We start from the raw sequence: 19,200 nt of genomic DNA on the forward strand, positions 1-19,200 counted from the left end.
AAGGGTGTATGATGCTCTCTTTTATGTGTAATAAAGGGTGTTTTGGAGTGCCGGTTCCTTGTAATTTTTGGCAGCCCTTTCACTTAGTGCATAGGCTTTGAGTGTAGGAGTCCCACTACATGAACAATTGTACCACAATGTCAATTAGGCCCTCCATTATGTGATATACAGGTTGTATCGGGGTGCCTCTTCCGTGTAATTTTTGGCAGCACTTGCACTTAGTGCATAGGCTTTATGAGTGTAGGAGTCCCACTACCTGAACAATTGTACCACAATGTGAATGGGGCCTCCATTATGTGATGTACAGGCTGTATCGGAGTGCCTCTTCCGTGTAATTTTTGGCAGCACTTCCACTTTATATACAAGTAAATATACAGGAAAGAATGTTTCCTAAAAATTTTTCCTCTAAAATCGATTTTATCTTCTTTTTTTTTTTTTTTTTTTAATCAATTCTCTTTTTAATGAAAAGAAATATCAGTTACAAATCAGAATTTGGTAATGTAAAAACCAGAACATAGTATACAGAAAACAGAAGTGAAGTCCGCATTGTGGTAATAGTGAATAAACTCGTCCAAAAGGCATAAACCAACACCATATTATTAGTAGCAGGACGTATATCCAAAAGATCTCGAAGAGATAAAGTAGAAAGCAGAAAAAACGGGGGGAGGGAGTAGGGGTAGGGGGAGAGAAGGGCAATGATGTAAGAGAATACATGTTTATGGTTAGATAAACTCGCCAATAAAGCATTACTTGCAAGTAATCAGAGCATCTATTTGTTAGGTACATACTTCAGAGGTCCTGATGAGAACACATATGGTTTAAAATGGGAAAAGAAAATCTGTGACTAGTGTAGACTGTATAGCCCTCTCTAGAACACTCAACAGATAAATCGAAGCACAAAATTGAAGTTTGATCAATAGTTAGTGTCTACTAGAAAAGGTAGCTGGGGCACGTATGAGGTACCTGAGGTACATATTAAGCCTCTCAGTGGTCTAAGATGCGGGGGTTGACTATTTATGAAAGCCTCTATTCGATCTCCAAGGGTCCCACATCTTTAGAAAGGATGAACGTGATTGAGATTCCCAGTGGGCTAGCTCTTGGTTTATCTTCGGTTTTGTGCGTATTATTGTCAGTCTGTAACAGTGGCGGATTACTCGGACAACATCGTTCCCAGCAGCGACCTGGGAATCCAAGATGCATCAGACATCCTCCCCATGCTGTTTCCGAACCATTTTCAGAGAAGGGGGTGCCTGGTTTAATGCTCTGGTTCTCCCATTGACTTCCATTGTGCTCTGGAGCTCTGGAGAGCTTCCCAAAGTGTTCTACTCGAGCACCCGAGCACTTTGGTGCTCGATCAACACTAGTGATAACCAATATGGTCACTATTAAAACTACTCAGGGACCCTACACACAGGCGGGAAAAAAATTATGTAGAAACCGGTTATCTCTTTTTCCATTCCCATGCAGTTCTAGTGGCATTTTTTTTTTTTTTTAAACAAATGTGTGGATGGGATTTTTTAGTTCAGGAGTTTTTGGTCCCCCTGTAGAGAAAGAGATGAAGAAATGGTGAAATGTTTTTTTTTGTAATGAAAGGTCTATAGGAAATATGAAACGCAGGGCACACAAGGTTTTTTGCTGCTGGCGTTTTGTTGATTAGGTGGCTGTTACAGTGTATCAGTTTAAGAGGCATCATTGCTGCCAGTGAATAGAAACATCCCTTGTGTACATCCAAAACTGACCGCCCACTGCCATCATGCCCAGTTGGCACAAGTGCATAACTTGATCCAGTGTAAGCGGACAATTGCGCAGAGTGGTCGTGTCCCGGTCGAGTACTGTGTGGCTGTACGAGCTCGCAGTTGGAGCACCGCACTGTTCAGTCAGTCTGCTTATCCGAGATGCGCTGTGATCCCGTGCTTCCACCGCCACTTCCAGGATCATGTGCTATACTTGGACATATGATCCCAGCCTGGGGTTCGAACCTACAGCGCATGTGCGAGTCTGAATTTCTCGCAAGCTCTTTGATGAGAGAAAGAATCAGATGCATGCTTGTACTGCAGGTTGTAATCCCAGGCCGGGAACAAGTGATCTCGGATGTGGCGTACCCTTATGATTGCTCTCACAACCAGCACTGATCCTGGCACCAGTGCAAAATGTATTACACAACCCCCACCTACCATGCACCATTTCTAACACTACTGTCTTCTTTTGTGACATAGAGCTCTTTGGGATCCATCAGGCAACATGACTAGCAACCCTTCACCTCCATAGCTACCCCCTGCACTGCTAGAATAATTGTAATAGATTCAAGTCAGGGGTGCACACCATCACCAGGAACAACTCTGCCCAGACTAGTAACTAGTGGTGGTGCAGTCATGCAGATTTTGAGATATACTGTAGGTGTGCGAGGATGGGGGGGGGAGGGGGGGGGCAGACATGTCCCTGATGCAAAAATTTGGGAGACATTGTAAACTCTCGCCTGCCCTCCCCACATCCCCTGGTAGTTCACTATGTAGCCTTGTTCCAATATCTAGGGGTTCAGACTGGATCTGTATATAGCTTGCACAGTAACTTCCATCATTTCAGTATGTGACAGCAGTGTGACTCATCTCTCCCGCAGGATGAGAGTTGTGCTGCTAATTTTAGCATCCTCCTATTTTCCACATTATGTAAGTGCTGTCTATGTCACACTCTGTGCAGCCAAATAAGACAATGGCGCAGGATAAAAGGAGGTGGAACGCTTTCACTACCCCTCATCCTTGTATCCAGGTCTGCTATGTCTGACAAGCTCAGCCTCGCAGATTCTGAGAAACTCAGTCCTGCTGCATATGACAAACCCAGTAACACTGTGTGTGACATACCCAGCTCTGCTACATCTGTCAGACACAACCCCTTCCATCTGATGCACACTTGTATAGGACAAACTCAGCTTTACAGATGTTGTCAAAGTGGGATCTGCTGCATTTGTAGCCACCACAGTGGGGTATAAGCCCTCATGCACATTCACTAGCTTTCAGCCAACAGCTACGGATCTCTCCGACACCCCCACACACATACACAATCAGGTTGAGCAGATTTGTATTGAATGGGGAGAGAAGAGAAAGACGCTGCCAGACTCTTCTGGCGGCTTCTTATCTCCTAGGACAGGGATGGCCAACCTGCGGCTCTCCAGCTGTTGTAAAACTACAATTCCCACCATGCCCTGCTGTAGGCTGATAGCTGTAGGCAATCTGGGCATGCTGGGAGTTGTAGTTTTTCAACAGCTGGAGAGCCTCAGGTTGGCCATCCCTGTCCTAGGAGAACAAAAAGGATCGGGCGAAAATATTCATCTCGCCCAAGCCATCTCTTCACCGACATAATCTGTCGGGTGAGTGGGTTGAGATGACAATCCACTAATGTGAATGGGGGCCTTATGTTGTGTGTGTCAGGGAGTGTGACAGTAGTATTAAGAACAGATTGTGTGAGATGAAAACCCCTTCTACTCTCATTAGGCATTAACAATTAATTCCTTTGTCCTAAGGGCTCAGGCACACGAACGTATATTCTTTCCGTGTCCATTCTGTTTTTTTTTAGCAGACCGTATACGGAACCATTCATTTCAATGGGTCCGCAAAAAAAACTGAAGTTACTCCGTGTGCCTTCCGTTTCCATATGTCCGTATTTCCGTTTCACAAAAAAATAGAACACGTCCTATTATTGTCCGCATTACGGACAAGGATAGTACTGTTCTATCAGGGGCCAGCGGTTCCGTTCCGCAAAATACGGAATGCACACGGAAATCATCCGTATTTTTTACGGATCGTTTTTTGCGGACCGCAAAATACATACGGTCATATGCGTGAAGCCTTAGAGTACGCCTATGCGGCAATTCTGCCCATAACAGCTGTCACACCACCAAACATTGCAGTGTAAGGGGGCTGCCATCGGAATGAATGCGATCGCAGCGTGACTCGCGTGTTTGCTGTAACCTGTAGCAGTGTTGAATTATTTGGGATTCACGTGTCGCAGTCCCAACAAATGTGTTACAGACCTCCCAAGCGTCCTTCTTTTGGAGGGACAGTCCCTACTTTTGATCCAAGTCCCTCTGTCCCCCTTTGATTCTTAAATGTCCCTCTTTTTGATCTGAGGTATAGATTCGCATCATTACATTCACACTACTGATATTGGAGCCCACCATATATATTATTTCATTATTCGATGCAATTTGGATTATAGACATTTCTGTATTCAGACCATTGCTAATCTATTTTGTAAAATAAATCTATTGAAGTGTAGAAATAGGCAGGAAAAATGGATCATTCACACCATGAACCATAACTGTCCTTCTTTGACCATCCAAAAAGTTGGGAATTAGGCCTCTCACACGGGCGAGTTTTCCGTGCCGGTGGGGGCAAGGTGAACGCATTGCACCCGCACTGAATCCGGACCCATTCATTTGTATGAATCCGGACCCATTCATCACTTGTGCGTTGTGTGAAAATATATGCTCTATATTGTGCGTTTTTCACGCAACGCAGGCTCCATAGAAGTGAATGTGGCTGCGTGAAAATCGCAAACATCATGCCTCATAATTTTTGCGGCATGGAAAGCGGCACCCAGGGATCTCCCTGCACTTACTGTTATACCTGGGCTCCGCTCCGTTCTCCTGGTATTGCCTCCGGTATCTTCATATGTTAGGCTCCACCCAGGGGAACCTGCTGGCGTCTCCTTCTCCCATGCTGTAGAGCTGGCCAATCGCAGCGCTCAGCTCATAGCCTGAGAGAAAAAAAAAGCCTCTATGAGCTGAGCGCTGCGATTGGCCAGCGCTACAGCATGGGAGAAGGCGATGCCGGCAGGTTCCCCTGGGTGGAGCCTAACTATGAAGATACCAGAGGCTATACCGGGAGAACGGAGCGGCGCCCAGGTATAAGAGTAAGTGCAGGGGGGTCCCTGGGCGCCGCTCTCCATGTCTGTATAGTTAGTTTAGATTTTTTATTCTAGTGAAAGGTCCTCTTTAAAGAGACAAATTTGGTATCCAACTATGTCTTATCTGTTCCTGGGAAACCGGGGGACCAATAAGGTCACTATTAGGCTACCTGCACATGGGTGCGGGTTTACAAACAGAATTTCCGTGCAGATTTTCATGGATTTTGCCTCGTTCTCACCCTTTGCATTTCAAAGGGTGAAATCTGCAATAAACACAATCATTTCCAAAGATGTTGATGCCAGTTTTTGCGTAAAAAAGTCACAGGACCCCATTTAGCGTCTTTTTAAATCTTGTGAGACAATATTTTGTCACACTGGCGTTTTTACACTGTCCTCGCCACTTGGGAGTAGCAGGAGCCGATCCTGGGCCAGGACTTGGGCTCCGGCAAATTTGCTATCATGTACGCCTGAAGACAGGCATAAAAGAGGAGTAAAAACGACTCCAGTTGCTGCAGGAGTAGTTTTCACCCCAGGCGCACAGGCTGCCAGAGATGCATCTAATTTATGACGAGGCCTGCATCTGATCATAAATTAGCGGAATCGTCAAGCAGCGCAGAGTGGCGTAAAAAGCTGATCTTTGTAAATGACCCCTAAGTGTACATGACAATTGACAAATCACTTGGCTGGTACTGTATTAATCTGCATGGAAAAACAAGCAGGATTCACATGAGCAATACGGATTGTGTCAGGATCTGTTCCGGAAAAAATGGATGGTTTTTCACGCAAGTTGAATCAGTTTTTTCTGCGATTGCATTCAGTGTGTGCGTTTTTTTTCCATCCGGATTGTAACCAGATGGCATGGGTTTTTTGACACCCCTGAAGTAAGACTGAAGAGTAACAATCTAAATCGAGCGACCATCAGTGAAAAATGCATTGCATCCGGGTGCCTTCCGTTTTTTACGCAAGCCCCTTTCACTTCTATGGAGCCAGAGCTGTGGGAAAAACACGCAATATAGAACATGCTGCAATTTTTCCTGAATGCATAGATGATGTGTCAGAAACAATGCTCATGTGTACAGTCCCATTGAAATGAATGGGTCAGGACACGGTCCGCCAACGCCAGACAATGGAGGTCATTTACTAATACCAGTATAGCATTAGTAATTGCGGACAAGAATAGGACATGTTCTATTTTTTTGGCGGGGCTGCGGCGTGGAGCTACGGATGTGGACAGCACACGGTGTGCTGTCCGCATCTTTTGCAGCCCCATGGAAATAAATGGGTCCGCATACGGTCGTGGGAATGTAGCCTTAGGGGGAGATTTATCAAACTGGCTTAAAGTAGAACTGGCTGAGTTGCCCATAGCAACCAATCAGATTCTACCTTTCATTTTCCAATGGAGCGCTGAAAAATGAAAGGCGGAAGCTGATTGGTTGCTATGGGCAACCCGTTAGATAAATCTCCCCCTTAGTTTTCCCTTGCGCTGCCGTTACATTCGTCAAACTGCTCCACGTAACCTCCACAGTGGAGGATGATTATGGGTCACAGTTAGGGCTTTGTCACACAACCGTTACCTGTTTTGTGGTCTGCAAATTGCGGATCCACAAAACACGGATACCAGCCATGTGCGTTACGCATTTTGCGGAATGGAACGTCTGGCTCATAATAGAACTGTCCTTTCCTTGTCCGTAATGCGGACAATAGGATATGTTCTATAATTTTGCAGATACAACAGAACAGATGTGCGGAGAACACACAGTGTGCTGTCCGCATCTTTTGCGGCCCCATTGAAGTGCATGGGTCCTTATCTGACCCGCATTAAAAAAAAAAAAGCTGATCAGATGCGGACAAAAAATACGTTTGTGTGTGTGAACCCTTAGGGCTCTTTCACAGGATCGGATGCCGTGCGTGACAGCCAAGCCCCGTTCCAGACAGCAGAGACAAGGAGCAGTAACATGATTGATAACGCTCCGTGCCTCTCTGTGACCTTTTTGCTACAGAAAGTTGTTACTGTGATTTTGTAGTAAAAAGGTCACAGAGAGGCACGGAGCGTTATCAATCATGTTACTGCTCCGTGTCTCTGCTGTCCGGAGCGGGGCTTGGCTCTCTTTCACGCAGCGGATGACACGCACGGCATCCGCTCGTGTGAAACAGCCCTTAGGTGCCTGCACTCACTGCAGAATTTTCCACAACTGAAAACCACTTACATTCATCTGAAAGACAATAGAGGAGTGTGGAGTATTGGTGGACCACCAATACTCCACACCCCTCTATTGTCTCTCATCACTCCTCCAGGAGTACTGGCAACTCCACAAGTGAGGAGCGAACGATACCGGCAGCATCGGCCACTATCCAAACATACGCCTACACTAGTGTTGTGCCTATGCAGATCGGATGCTGAGCAAACATACGGTTGTGTGAATGGGGCCTAAACCTTATGTGTGCGACAGTCTGATCAAGTATGATGTGTGATATTGGGGGTCATTTATCAAAGACCCCAATTTATGATAAGGGGCACCTCTGGCAGTCCGTGTGACTGGAGTGAAAGCTACTCCAGCCCCTGACTGGAGTAGCTTTCATTCAATTTTTACACCTGTATATCTATAGCCATGATGGATCCGTCATGAACTCCATTGAAAGTCAATGGAGGACGGATCTGTTTTCTATTGTGCCAGATTGTGTCAGAGAAAATAGATCCGTCCCCATTGACTTACATTGTGTGCCAGGACGGATCCATTTGGCTCTGCTTCGTCAGGCGGAAACCAAAACGCTGCAGGCAGCGTTTTGGTGTTCGCCTCCAGAGCGGAATGGTGACTGAACGGAGGCAAACGGATGCATTCTGAGTGGATCCTTATCCATTCAGAATGCATTGGGGCTAAACTGATCCGTTTTGGACTGCTTGTGGGAGCCCTGAACGGATCTCACAAACGGAAAGCCAAAACGCAAGTGTGAAAGAAGCCTTAGCTGTTAGTTGCAGGCTCGATCCAGTCTTCTTGGTTCTGCTCACTTTTCTCTCTGATTTCTGGCAGTTGCTGGAGCTACAAATGCGTTTGCACAATGATCAGATCCTGCTGGGACAAGCACAAGAAGACAACGTGCGATTGCAGCGAAGGGTGGAAGAATTAACCTCTGAGGAGACCTCATTGGAGAAGAAGGTAGGACCAAGTTGGACCTCTGAGTGGCTCTTATTAAATGGGCCTTAGACCTAGATGCATTCCAGAGTCTAAATGCCAAAATGTTGGACCATGATGTTTTACAGATATTACATTCCAAAACATTAAAGTATAACTACCGTTTCATTTTTTATTTCCTAATGGTATAGTACACCCTGCTGTATAAGTGCTTTTGTGCTTTAAAATGTGCTCATTTTCAGTTTTACCTGCTAATAACTCCCACAAATGCATGCTACTGTCCTATTCAGCAGCTCTCATCTCACAGTGTTGCCATGTGCAGCCCGTCTTCTCAGTATTATAACAAGAGACGGATGAGCTCAGCCCTGACAGCCTGGAGCTGGGCTGAGGCAGAAAGTGGAGGGGGTAGGGATGCTTTAGATGGTGATATCTTCTCAATGGTAGCAGCAAGCTGACAATCCAAGCTTTCATACAAGACCAGAATGACAGCTCTAGTCCAAGCAACAGAGGAGAAATCACTGTTAGAAACAGAGTCGGGAATAATCGTCGGTAAAATCTGCTTTTACTTTCAGCTTCATTCACAGCATCCCAATTTCTATAATTGATATCTTCCCCTGTACTGAACAGATTTATGTCATTCTGGTTTTGTCTGAAAGCTTGGGATGTCAGCTTTCAGACAATACAAAGCCCATATTCTCTGAAAGAGAATGAGGGACAGCTGGCTATTAAGAGCAGGGGCATAACTACCATAGCGGCAGACCATGCGACTGCTATGGGGCCCAGGGCAAGATGGGGCCCTGTGTTAGTTGGGGTTATCTCCTCTTCTACTGGAGGTGAAAACTTAGTCAGGACTCTACCCGCTAAAAGAACAACTTTTAGCAAATGAGGCAGTGGAAAAATAGCCCAAGGGTTATTAAAATGGGTTTGGCAGAAACCCTTCTGTCCTGTGTGCTGGGCCTGGTTTGATCCTTGCTATGGGGCCCTTACTCCTTTATGTACGCCACTGATTAAGAGGTTAAAATAAATGCTTACTGATTTAATGTAATTGCAGGGCTTGTCTCTGGTTAGCTGTATGTGAGGATACACACTGCTCTGGGTACTGTGGGAAGTTATCTGCATTCTGATTGGTCCTGCTAGTTCATGTGAGGAGAGCAAGGGCTTATGGGAAGTGAGGGAAATACAGGATGGCCTCAAGGAAGGGGCGAATATCACCACAGGAAGTGAAGCAAAGGCCATCTTAGGAAGATGCTGACATAGAGGCACAGAGAAATAGGGTTGCTAAGGGCCGAATACAGACATCACAAAGGTAAAATTAGCTGAAAAATGCAGCTTCATGAATATCTTCCCTTCAGCATCACATATGTTAGGAATTTCATTTTTGGTAGTGAAATGGCAGTTACACTTTAAGGGCTCATGCACATGAACGTATTTTCTTTCCGTGTCCCGTTTTTTTTTGTGGACCGTATGCGGAACCATTCATTTCAATGGGTCCGCAAAAGAAAGGGAAGTTACTCAGTGTGCATTCTGTTTCTGTATGTCCGTATTTCCATTCCGCAAAAAAATAGAACATGTCCTATTATTGTCCGCATCACGGACAAGGATGGTACTGTTCTATTAGGGACCAGATGTTGCGTTCCTCAACATACGCAATGCACACGGATTTCATCCGTGTTTTTTGCGGACCGCAAAATACATACGGTCGTGTGCATGAGCCCCAAAGGTGTTGTGCAGCGATCTTGATGACCTATCCTCATGATAGGTCATCAATATCAGATCAGCAGAGGTCCAACACCAAGCACCCCTGCCGATCAGCTGTTTGAAAGGGAGGCGGCGGTCCATGCAAGCACTGCTTCCTGTTCATTACACTGTACTTTGTCTCAAAAGTGCAGTGTAATGACAAGTACTCACTCCATTCACTTGAATGGAGCAAGCACTTGTAATTACACGGTCCCAGTACTCCTGGAAGACCTCCTCTACAAACAGCTAAACAGTGGGGGTGCCGGGTGTCCCACATCTGAGGATAGGTCATCAATATAAATGACTACACAATCCCTTTAACCCCTTCCTTACCAGATCTGTACTAGTATGGTGCTGGCCATGTCCTTAAAGATAGCGCCTGCTCCGCTCATAGCCACGGGGTACCTGCTGTTCCATACACGGCTAATGACCTTTAACACTTCAGAGGTGGTCAATCCTGGCCACAGCATCTGAGCGTGGGTTTCCGGGTATGCTTCAGTTCCCTGTGGCATCGATCGGAGGAGCTGGAGCTTGAATGCAGCACCCCTGTCAGAGAAAAAAAAAAGGTCAAAATGGCTGATTCGCTATTTTTGGTCGCTTCATTTCCCACAAAACATTAATTAAAACGTGATCAAAAAGTCATACACGACCCAGTATGGTATCAATGGAAATTACAGATCGCCCCTCACACATAACTACAATTTTTTTTGAATGGTCAGAATATGGTGACGAAAAAATAAAACAGATTTTTTTTCCCCAAGGTTTTTAGTATTTTAGTATCAAAACGCAAGAAAAACTGTACATATGTCTAGAATCACACGACCGTATGTGTTTTGCAGTCCGGAAACTGCGGATCCTCAAAAATAACGGATGATGTCCGTATGGCATCGGTTTTTTGGGGGTATTCATTGTAATAATGCCTATCCTTGTCCGCAAAATAGACAAGAATAGGACATGTTCTATATTTTTTTTGTGGGGCTACGGAACGGACATAGAAACATATAGAAACATAGAATGTGTCGGCAGATAAGAACCATTTGTCCCATCTAGTCTGCCCAATATACTGAATACTATGGATAGCCCCTGGCCCTATCTTATATGAAGGATGGCCTTATGCCTATCCCATGCATGCTTAAACTCCTCCACTGTATTTGCAGCTACCACTTCTGCAGGAAGGCTATTCCATGCATCCACTACTCTCTCAGTAAAGTAATACTTCCTGATATTACTTTTAAACCTTTGCCCCTCTAATTTGAAATTATGTCCTCTTGTAGCAGTTTTTCTTCTTTTAATACGGATGTGGATAGCACACGATGTGCTGTCCGTGTTTTTTGCATACCCATTGAAATGAATGCAATGCAGCCTCTGTCATCCGGCAAAGGAGGTGAAATTTCCCTCCCTGTCAATAATTCTGTTTCTCTCTGCTCACAAATGTGACACTACAATGCCCAGCTCTATTTTTTCATATTTAGTCAGTATTATTGCAGTATTCCTTATGGGTGTTATAACAGCAGGACAGTCTGTCTCTTAAGAGTGGCAGAGTGTCTTCAACTTCTCTCCCCACCCACAATGCAGTGAAGTCCACAACACGCATAGATATGTCTTATATTTGTAAATGGCTGTGGTGCACTCTGTCAAATCAAATTCTGATTTTCCTCAGAGGCTGGCAGTTCTTCCACAGGGCTTGTACCCCCCTGTCTGCTGCTTCTCTCAAATACCCTGCTCTGCCCTCTAGTATCCATATATGTAGTCCATGCTATGGTGATGAAGGGGGTATCCCTAAGCATTTATTCTTTCTTGACTCCCCTACTGATGAGAAAGTGCTGGTATCCAGTGAATACACCATCTCTTTCTATGATGGGAAGATCCACTTTAGGGTATGTTCAAACAGGGCGGATATGCTGTACATTTTCCATCCAGATTTTGTGGGTGAAAAAACGTGAGGTGTATTACAGTAGAAGCAAAGTGGATGAGATTTCTCCAAAATCTACACACTACGGAAAAAGTCCACGTGCAGAAATTGACCTACAATGTGGATTTTAAGTCCTCAGCATGTGAATTTACAGCATGTCGTATATCCATTCAACAACCTTGGTTCCTGTACTGTAGGTTTGGCTCTGTTATGGTATTTATATTACCAGGTTGGTGCATGCCTACTGTATTTATGTGGTCAATGTCAGTATCTGTTCTGTGTGTGTGCATTGCTAGGATCAGGGGCTGCACTAAACAATTATTTGTCAGTAGCATAAAAGTACTCTTCTTAGCATATTTAAAGGCTATTGTATGTACACCTTTTGAGGGCATTTTTTCTAATTATTGCCTTGTACTTATTTTGAGCTAAAAATCTTTTTTTGTTTTTTTTTGTTGGTCTTTATTAAAAAATGGAATCCTTTTTTGTGTACATACCTGAGATGCTCTAGTAGCAGCCTGTGGATTTTCTGTCAGACCGGGAGCAGATGGACTCCTTATCTCTACTCTCTGACATTATAAACACTCATCAAAGCTGATGTAGCTTAAATAAGTGTTATGACCTCTTAGTAGTTTAGAGATAAGGTTTATTAGATGATCGACACAAATTGAAAGTTAAAGAGGACCTTTCATCGGTCGAAACATTGTGAACTAAGTATCATGACATATACAGCGGCGCCCGGGGATCTCACTGCACTTACTATTATCCCTGGGCGCCGCTCCGTTCGGCTGCTGTGCCCTCCGGTATGTTCGGGGACTTGGTTATAGTAGGAGGAGACTGCCCTTGTTCTGCTGGGCGTCTCCTTCTCCTAGGCTGTAGCGCTGGCCAATCACATCGCAGAGCTCACAGCCTGGGAGAAAAAAAACTCCCAGGCTGTGAGCTCTGCGATGCGATTGGCCAGCGCTACAGCCTAGGAGGAGGAGACGCCCAGCAGAACAAGGGCAGACTCCACCTACTATAACCAAGTCCCCTAAGTCTCCGCCTACTATAACCAAGCCCCCGAACATACCGGAGGACATTGTAAATAAACTGGAAACATTTAATGTGACCTCTATGTACAGTATGTGTATGTGTATACAGTGTTTACAGCAGACGTGGTATGTGTGTATACATATACTATACAGTGTATGCTGTAAATGCTGCCGTCAGTCTACAAGGTTGAGCACATTCCACCATCAGACTGATCCAAGGCTGACCCTTGAATTTTTGGTGTGGATTTGCACAACATCAGCAGGTTCAAATTTATGTGGATAAGCCCCATACACATAGGGTTAAATCTGTGACTTTCTATGCAGAAACTGTGGCAGGGTAACAGTGCCAAGTGAGCACTGCACTGTGGTACTTGTGCTGCATGGGAAGTGTATTGTGCGCACTGGGGTATTTGGTTCTGCTGGGGCAGCATATTATGCAGAACTGTGGTCTTTGGTTCTGTTGGGGCAGTATATTGTGTTGCTTTCTGGTATTTAGTGCTGATGGGGCAGTATATTGTTCTGCACTCTGGTATTTGATTCTGCTGGGACAGTAAATTGTACAGCACTGTAGTATTTGGTGCTGTTGGGGCAGTATATTGTGTTGCATCGTGGCATTTGGCTCTCCTGGGGCAGTATATTGTGCTGCACTGTGGTATTTGCTTCTGCTGGGGCAGTATATTGTGCTGCGCTGGGGTATTTGGTGCTGCTGGGGCAGTATATTGTGCTCCACTGTGGTATCTGGTCCTGCCGGGGCAGTATATTCTGCTGCACTGTGGTATGTGGTGCTGCTGGGGCAGAATATTGTGCTGCACTGTGATAACTGGTCCTGCTGGGGCAGTATATTGTGCTGCACTGTGGTATGTGATCCTGCTGGGTCGGTATATTGTGCTGCACTGTGGTATGTGGTGCTGCTGGGGCAGTATATTGTGTTGCACTGTGGTATCTGGTCCTGGCGGGGCAGTATATTGTGCTGCACTGTAGTATGTGGTGTTGCTGTGGCAGTATATTGTGCTGCACTGTGGTATCTGTTCCTGCCAGGGCAGTATATTGTGCTGCACTGTGGTATGTGGTGCTGCCGGGGCAGTATATTGTGCTGCACTGTGGTATCTGTTCCTGCCGGGGCCACTTTAAATTCCCAGTCTGCCTCTGTAAACCACTAACCACACCATGACTGAAGACCCCCTACAGCCCACCTCTCTCCAGTCTGGGAAGGCTGATACCAGGGAACCAGAATAGGTGATAGAATTAGATAGAAGATAAAAAAGCCTTCCGCAGTAATGAAACTCCAATCACAGAGGCTACAGGAAGGCGACGTGGCAGATGCAGGAGTCGTGTTTTGCTGATTTGATGGAAGGCTGGTACTGGCCTGGGAGCGGGCTGAATGTGTTACATGTTAGAAGCTGGCACAGAATGTTCCGGCTGCTGCGCGGCCTCGCAGGGAGAGCGCGGCTCCTTTCATCTACGCACAAGTGGGAATTGTTCAGGAGACCATGTTGTTAATGAGGTTGCAGAACTTTCTGGGAAGGTCGATGCATGATGAGTTTTAATCTAACAGTGATGTAATATGAAAGTACAGATGTAGCAGAGTTGAATTTATCATGGCACTGTTTTAATCATGCAGCACGATGCAATTCAGAGGTAAGATAATATAGTAGATTTACCCACAATCCTTTTTCTACGCGGTGTCCGGCCTTACCAAATCATGGCCTGTGAGTGGTACATGTGGACTATATCACACATGATGCAAGGAGCATGAGTTTCTAGATTGTCAGCGGCACATCCCCTATTTACACAGGGTGAGATGCCGCGGGCAAATGTAGGAAAGCCGAGATCACCCAACAGACAAGCCCTTTTTTGTTTGTCCGGTGACTGGTGGCACGTTTACATGGATCGTTCACTCCCGATAATGGGCCCGATCATCTGTAGGCGTAAAAAGGACCCTTACTCTCTAAACCTGCGCCCACCTTGTCATATATGTACACTCAGCACACACATACACACGCATATTACACTTATCGTTTTCAGTAGATGGCTGGACATGTCATGAGGCAGTAAAGACAGCCATACACACTCATTAGCTGACGGCCGAACGAAAGCTGTCTCTCCCGCCCCCCCATACACATCCACGATCGGTTTGAGTGGACATGTACACTCACCTAAAGAATTATTAGGAACACCTGTTCTATTTCTCATTAATGCGATTATCTAGTCAACCAATCACATGGCAGTTGCTTCAATGCATGTAGGGTTGTGGTCCTGGTCAAGACAATCTCCTGAACTCCAAACTGAATGTCAGAATGGGAAAGAAAGGTGGGCTACAACAGCAGAAGACCCCACCGGGTACCACTCATCTCCACTACAAAAAGGAAAAAGGGGCTACAATTTGCACAAGCTCACCAAAATTGGACTGTTGAAGACTGGAAAAATGTTGCCTGGTCTGATGAGTCTCGATTTCTGTTGAGACATTCAAATGGTAGAGTCCAAATTTGGCGTAAACAGAATGAGAACATGTATCCATCATGCCTTGTTACCACTGTGCAGGCTGGTGGTGGTGGTGTAATGGTGTGGGGGATTTTTTCTGGGCACACTTTAGGCCCTTTAGTGCCAATTTGCCATCGTTTAAATGCCACCGGCTACCTGAGCATTGTTTCTGACCATGTCCATCCCTTCATGACCACCATGTACCCATCCTCTGATGGCTACTTCCAGCAGGATAATGCACCATGTCACAAAGCTCGAATCATTTCAAATTGGTTTCTTGAACATGACAATGAGTTCACTGTACTAAAATGGCCCCCACAGTCACCAGATCTCAACCCAATAGAGCATCTTTGGGATGTGGTGGAACGGGAGCTTCGTGCCCTGGATGTGCATCCCTCAAATCTCCATCAACTGCAAGATGCTATCCTATCAATATGGGCCAACATTTCTGAAGAATGCTATCAGCACCTTGTTGAATCAATGCCACGTAGAATTAAGGCAGTTCTGAAGGCAAAAGGGGGTCCAACACCGTATTAGTATGGTGTGCCTAATAATTCTTTAGGTGAGTGTATGTGTTGTGGGAATTGGCTCTATAGAGGTAGACAAAATGGGATCAAATGAGGTCAGAGACAGAAGTCCATTTCAAACAAGGCTTCTTCTGTTCTTTATATTGTTGCACAAAATAAACTATAGCCTTTACAGGGGCGTAGCTAAAGGCTCATGCAGAGTTTAACAAACATACATCTTACTTTCCTACTTTTCCATCATCCTCCCACCTTCTCAACACCCCATCCTGCCCCCCCAATACTGTGTCCACTGTGCTCCCCAATACTATCCTGCAGAAACAGTCACCCTGAAAATACTGATTCACAGATAGTGCGCCTGTACAAACAATACCTCCTTACCTTTCAGATCAGACACCCCTATCAAACCCCAGATGAGACCCCCCCATCTCAGACCAGACCCCCTTTAGACCTGTATGTCAGACCCCATATCACACCCCAGTTTTAGACCTCAGATCAGACCCCCATTAGACCTCCATGTCAGACCCCGCCCCCAGACCCGCCCCAATATTAGACCTCAGATAAGACCCCCATTAGACCTCAGACTAGACCTCCAGACTCTCATTAGACCTCCACACCCCTAATCAGACCCCAATTAGACATTCAGACCCCCAATCAGACCCCCATTAGACCTCCAGATCACAATCAGACCTCTCTAGTCCCCCAATGAGACCCCTTCAGACCCCAATCAGACCATTCAGACCCCGAATCAGACCCTTCAGACCCCCATATCAGACCTCCTATGAGACTAGCTTGCCTCTTCTGCTCCGTCGCTCCTCTCCAGGTCCGGCGGTCTCCTGTTCTCTTCTCAGGGCCATGCTGCAGTCACGTGACTGCCTGCAGCGCCAGGTCACAGTGCGCTCTGTACGTCCTGACACTGCAGGCAGCCAGAACACAGCAGTGCGGGCCCCAAGAGCAAAACGGATCCGGCATGACCCACAATGCAAGTCAATAGACTTTCAATGGAGTTCATGACGGATCTGTCCTTGCTATGTTAAAGATAATACAACCGGATCTATTCATAACGGATGCTGCTGGTTGTATTATCAGTAATGGAATCCAGCAAAAACACAAGTTTGAATGTAGCCTAAGTACAGCGCTCCCAGCGCTTCTCTCCCCCTCCTCCTGCATACTTGTAAGTGCTTCCTTTATGGAAGTGCTCAATAGTATTCCCTTTATAAGATGCACTGCATCCTATTAAGGGAAATATACTGCACCACTGGCAAGGAGGGCCCTCTGGGCCCCTCTGGCTTGGGGGCCCGTTCGCAACTGCGACCCCTATAGCTACGCCAGTGCATTCAGCCCCAAAGCACAAATCAGCCACTGCCCAGCTAGGCGCTAAGTAAATATATGCTTCCCTGACTATACAAGTGGCTTACTACTAACCATTCAAACAAAATTACATTTTAACATGTTTTACCTTACAATAAGAGCAAATGTCCTCTTGGAGGCTAGCAATTACAGTAACAGTCTCTCCAGACAGGTTCTGTCTCCTCAGATGGCTCTCTCTCTAGTGAACACCTTGCACCCAAATAGAAATGAGCTGGACTGTGTTACAAAGAAAACTTGTACTGGCCAGGAAGGGAATGACAGGCCCCACTACCAAGCTGCCCAGCATTCCATAAAAACCCAGGCCTGAAAGTAGGACTTACTAAGGCTCTTAGCAAACTGTTCTTTGCTATGAATACTCAGCTTTCCTGGATTCTTATATCTCCTCCACATTTCCTTGGAAGAGATATATACTTAATACCTGTGGGGGAGAGTCGGGAGCTCCTGACCCATTAGATTGTTGTTTGAACCCGTCATGTTCTGCAGGTTCAGCTGACAATACACTAATGTGATTTGGAGCCTTAAGGCTTTCAGTTCTCAGATTCATCCCAAGAAAACAGCAGAGAGGAGCCATGGGTCTTGGGGAACACATGACCGGTCATTATAGTCTCCTGCATTTGTCCTTTGCTGCTATCTTTACTAACTGCAGAGTCTCCCCTGTCTACTCCGACTACTAGCTGTGAGCTCTGTGTCACCCTGTGTGGGAGCTGGGAGATGGGGAGGTACAGTGTCAGAAAATTTATTTTGGGGGCCCACCGTACGGATACATTCAAATATAATAAATAATCTAACAAGTTTTTTTATATGAACATATTCTGGTTGAGGTGCTGTACATTGAATAAATGTATGTAGTGTACTAAATCTAATGTGTTATGTGCCACTTGTGCAGGGGGTGGGAGACTAGGGGCCCACCTTGCTCAGGGGCCCACCGGGGGATTCCCCTGTACCCCTGTGGGCCAGTCCGAGCCTGGGGAGGTACACCATTCAGGGGGAGCGCACAGAGGAGGACTCTGCTGGGCAGAGCCTCTGTACTAGGCAGAGAAATTCGCTGCTTCCTGTAGTGATGCCGAAGTGGCCAGGACCCAATCAGAAGTGAGTGGGGGTTGGGCTTCTCTCTCCCCGCTATGTGTTGGATACAGGAGAGGAGGAGTCCGGTGTTAGATGGAGGTTCAGGGCCCAAATGTAAATGTCTAGCAACGCCCCTGGTCTTAGTAGCTGAGAGGTGAGGTGGCAAATTTGGACACATTGTTCAAAAATCATGCCAGAATTTTGGCACAAAATTTTAAAAGCAAAGTAAGCCAGAGAATAGTTGGCAAATTGTTTAAAACAATTGTTTAGCCGTGCACCAAATTATTGTCTAGCCTGAGCCACTGTGATAAATGTGAGCATCTTTATGCTGTGTAAGGGATTAGTAAATCAGCCCTATGCTATGATTAAAGGGATATTCTGGTTATATTATGTTATCTCCTATCCATTGGATAGGGGATAACTATTAGATCTGTGGGGGTCCTACTGCTGACAAGAACAGGGGCCCCGCGGGGGGGCCGGGGCGGGTGTCCCTGAATGGCAGTTTGGAAATGTGGTCACCCTAGCCCCGCACCCTGTGAACCCCCTTGTCAGACAGGCGCACAGCCACTGCATTCATCTCTATGCAATGTAATTGGCTATCTCCGGAACTCCCATAGAAATTCATGGAGCTGCCACGCGCATGCCCAACCGGCCGCTCCATTTTGGAGGGCTCCATTCTTGTCTAACAGTTATATCTCCTTATTACAGATAGGGAATAGTATTCCCCGGACCCCTATCCTATAGTGATCGTGGTGGCAGGGAGATTCCTACACTTCTTGTCACTTTTCCATTGACTAAATGACTGATAACAGGGAACAATAGATTATATTCCACTACACAGCCAATGATGATTTATTGTAGCTGTGTCTTTAAGAAGTTGAGGACTGAAGATGTGTTTCTTCCCACAGACTACCCCTCTGGGGTGCATGTGCTGTTATAGTTGGCATCTATGGAACGACGGTGGAGCTTTATCTCCAAAACTAGGACAACTTGTATTTTTAGAGCCTCAACAAGAACAAAAGTTACCAGAGTAACTTGTTATAATGAAA

The 19,200-nt window shown here is 45.8% G+C and overlaps 1 protein-coding gene across 1 annotated transcript in view; it reads left to right on the forward strand.

Moving 5' to 3' along the window:
• The window catches only part of LMNTD1 (lamin tail domain containing 1), a 102,778-nt gene that overhangs the window by 32,042 nt on the left and 51,536 nt on the right, over positions 1-19,200 (forward strand). Inside the window, exon 7 of the mRNA XM_044278031.1 lies at positions 7,932-8,057. Within this exon, the coding sequence (XP_044133966.1) occupies positions 7,932-8,057 (126 nt within the window). The remainder of the gene's footprint in view (positions 1-7,931; positions 8,058-19,200) is intronic.

The sequence above is a fragment of the Bufo gargarizans genome, chromosome 2 (assembly GCF_014858855.1).
Source record: "Bufo gargarizans isolate SCDJY-AF-19 chromosome 2, ASM1485885v1, whole genome shotgun sequence".
In the NCBI taxonomy this organism is placed as follows: Eukaryota; Metazoa; Chordata; class Amphibia; order Anura; family Bufonidae; genus Bufo; species Bufo gargarizans.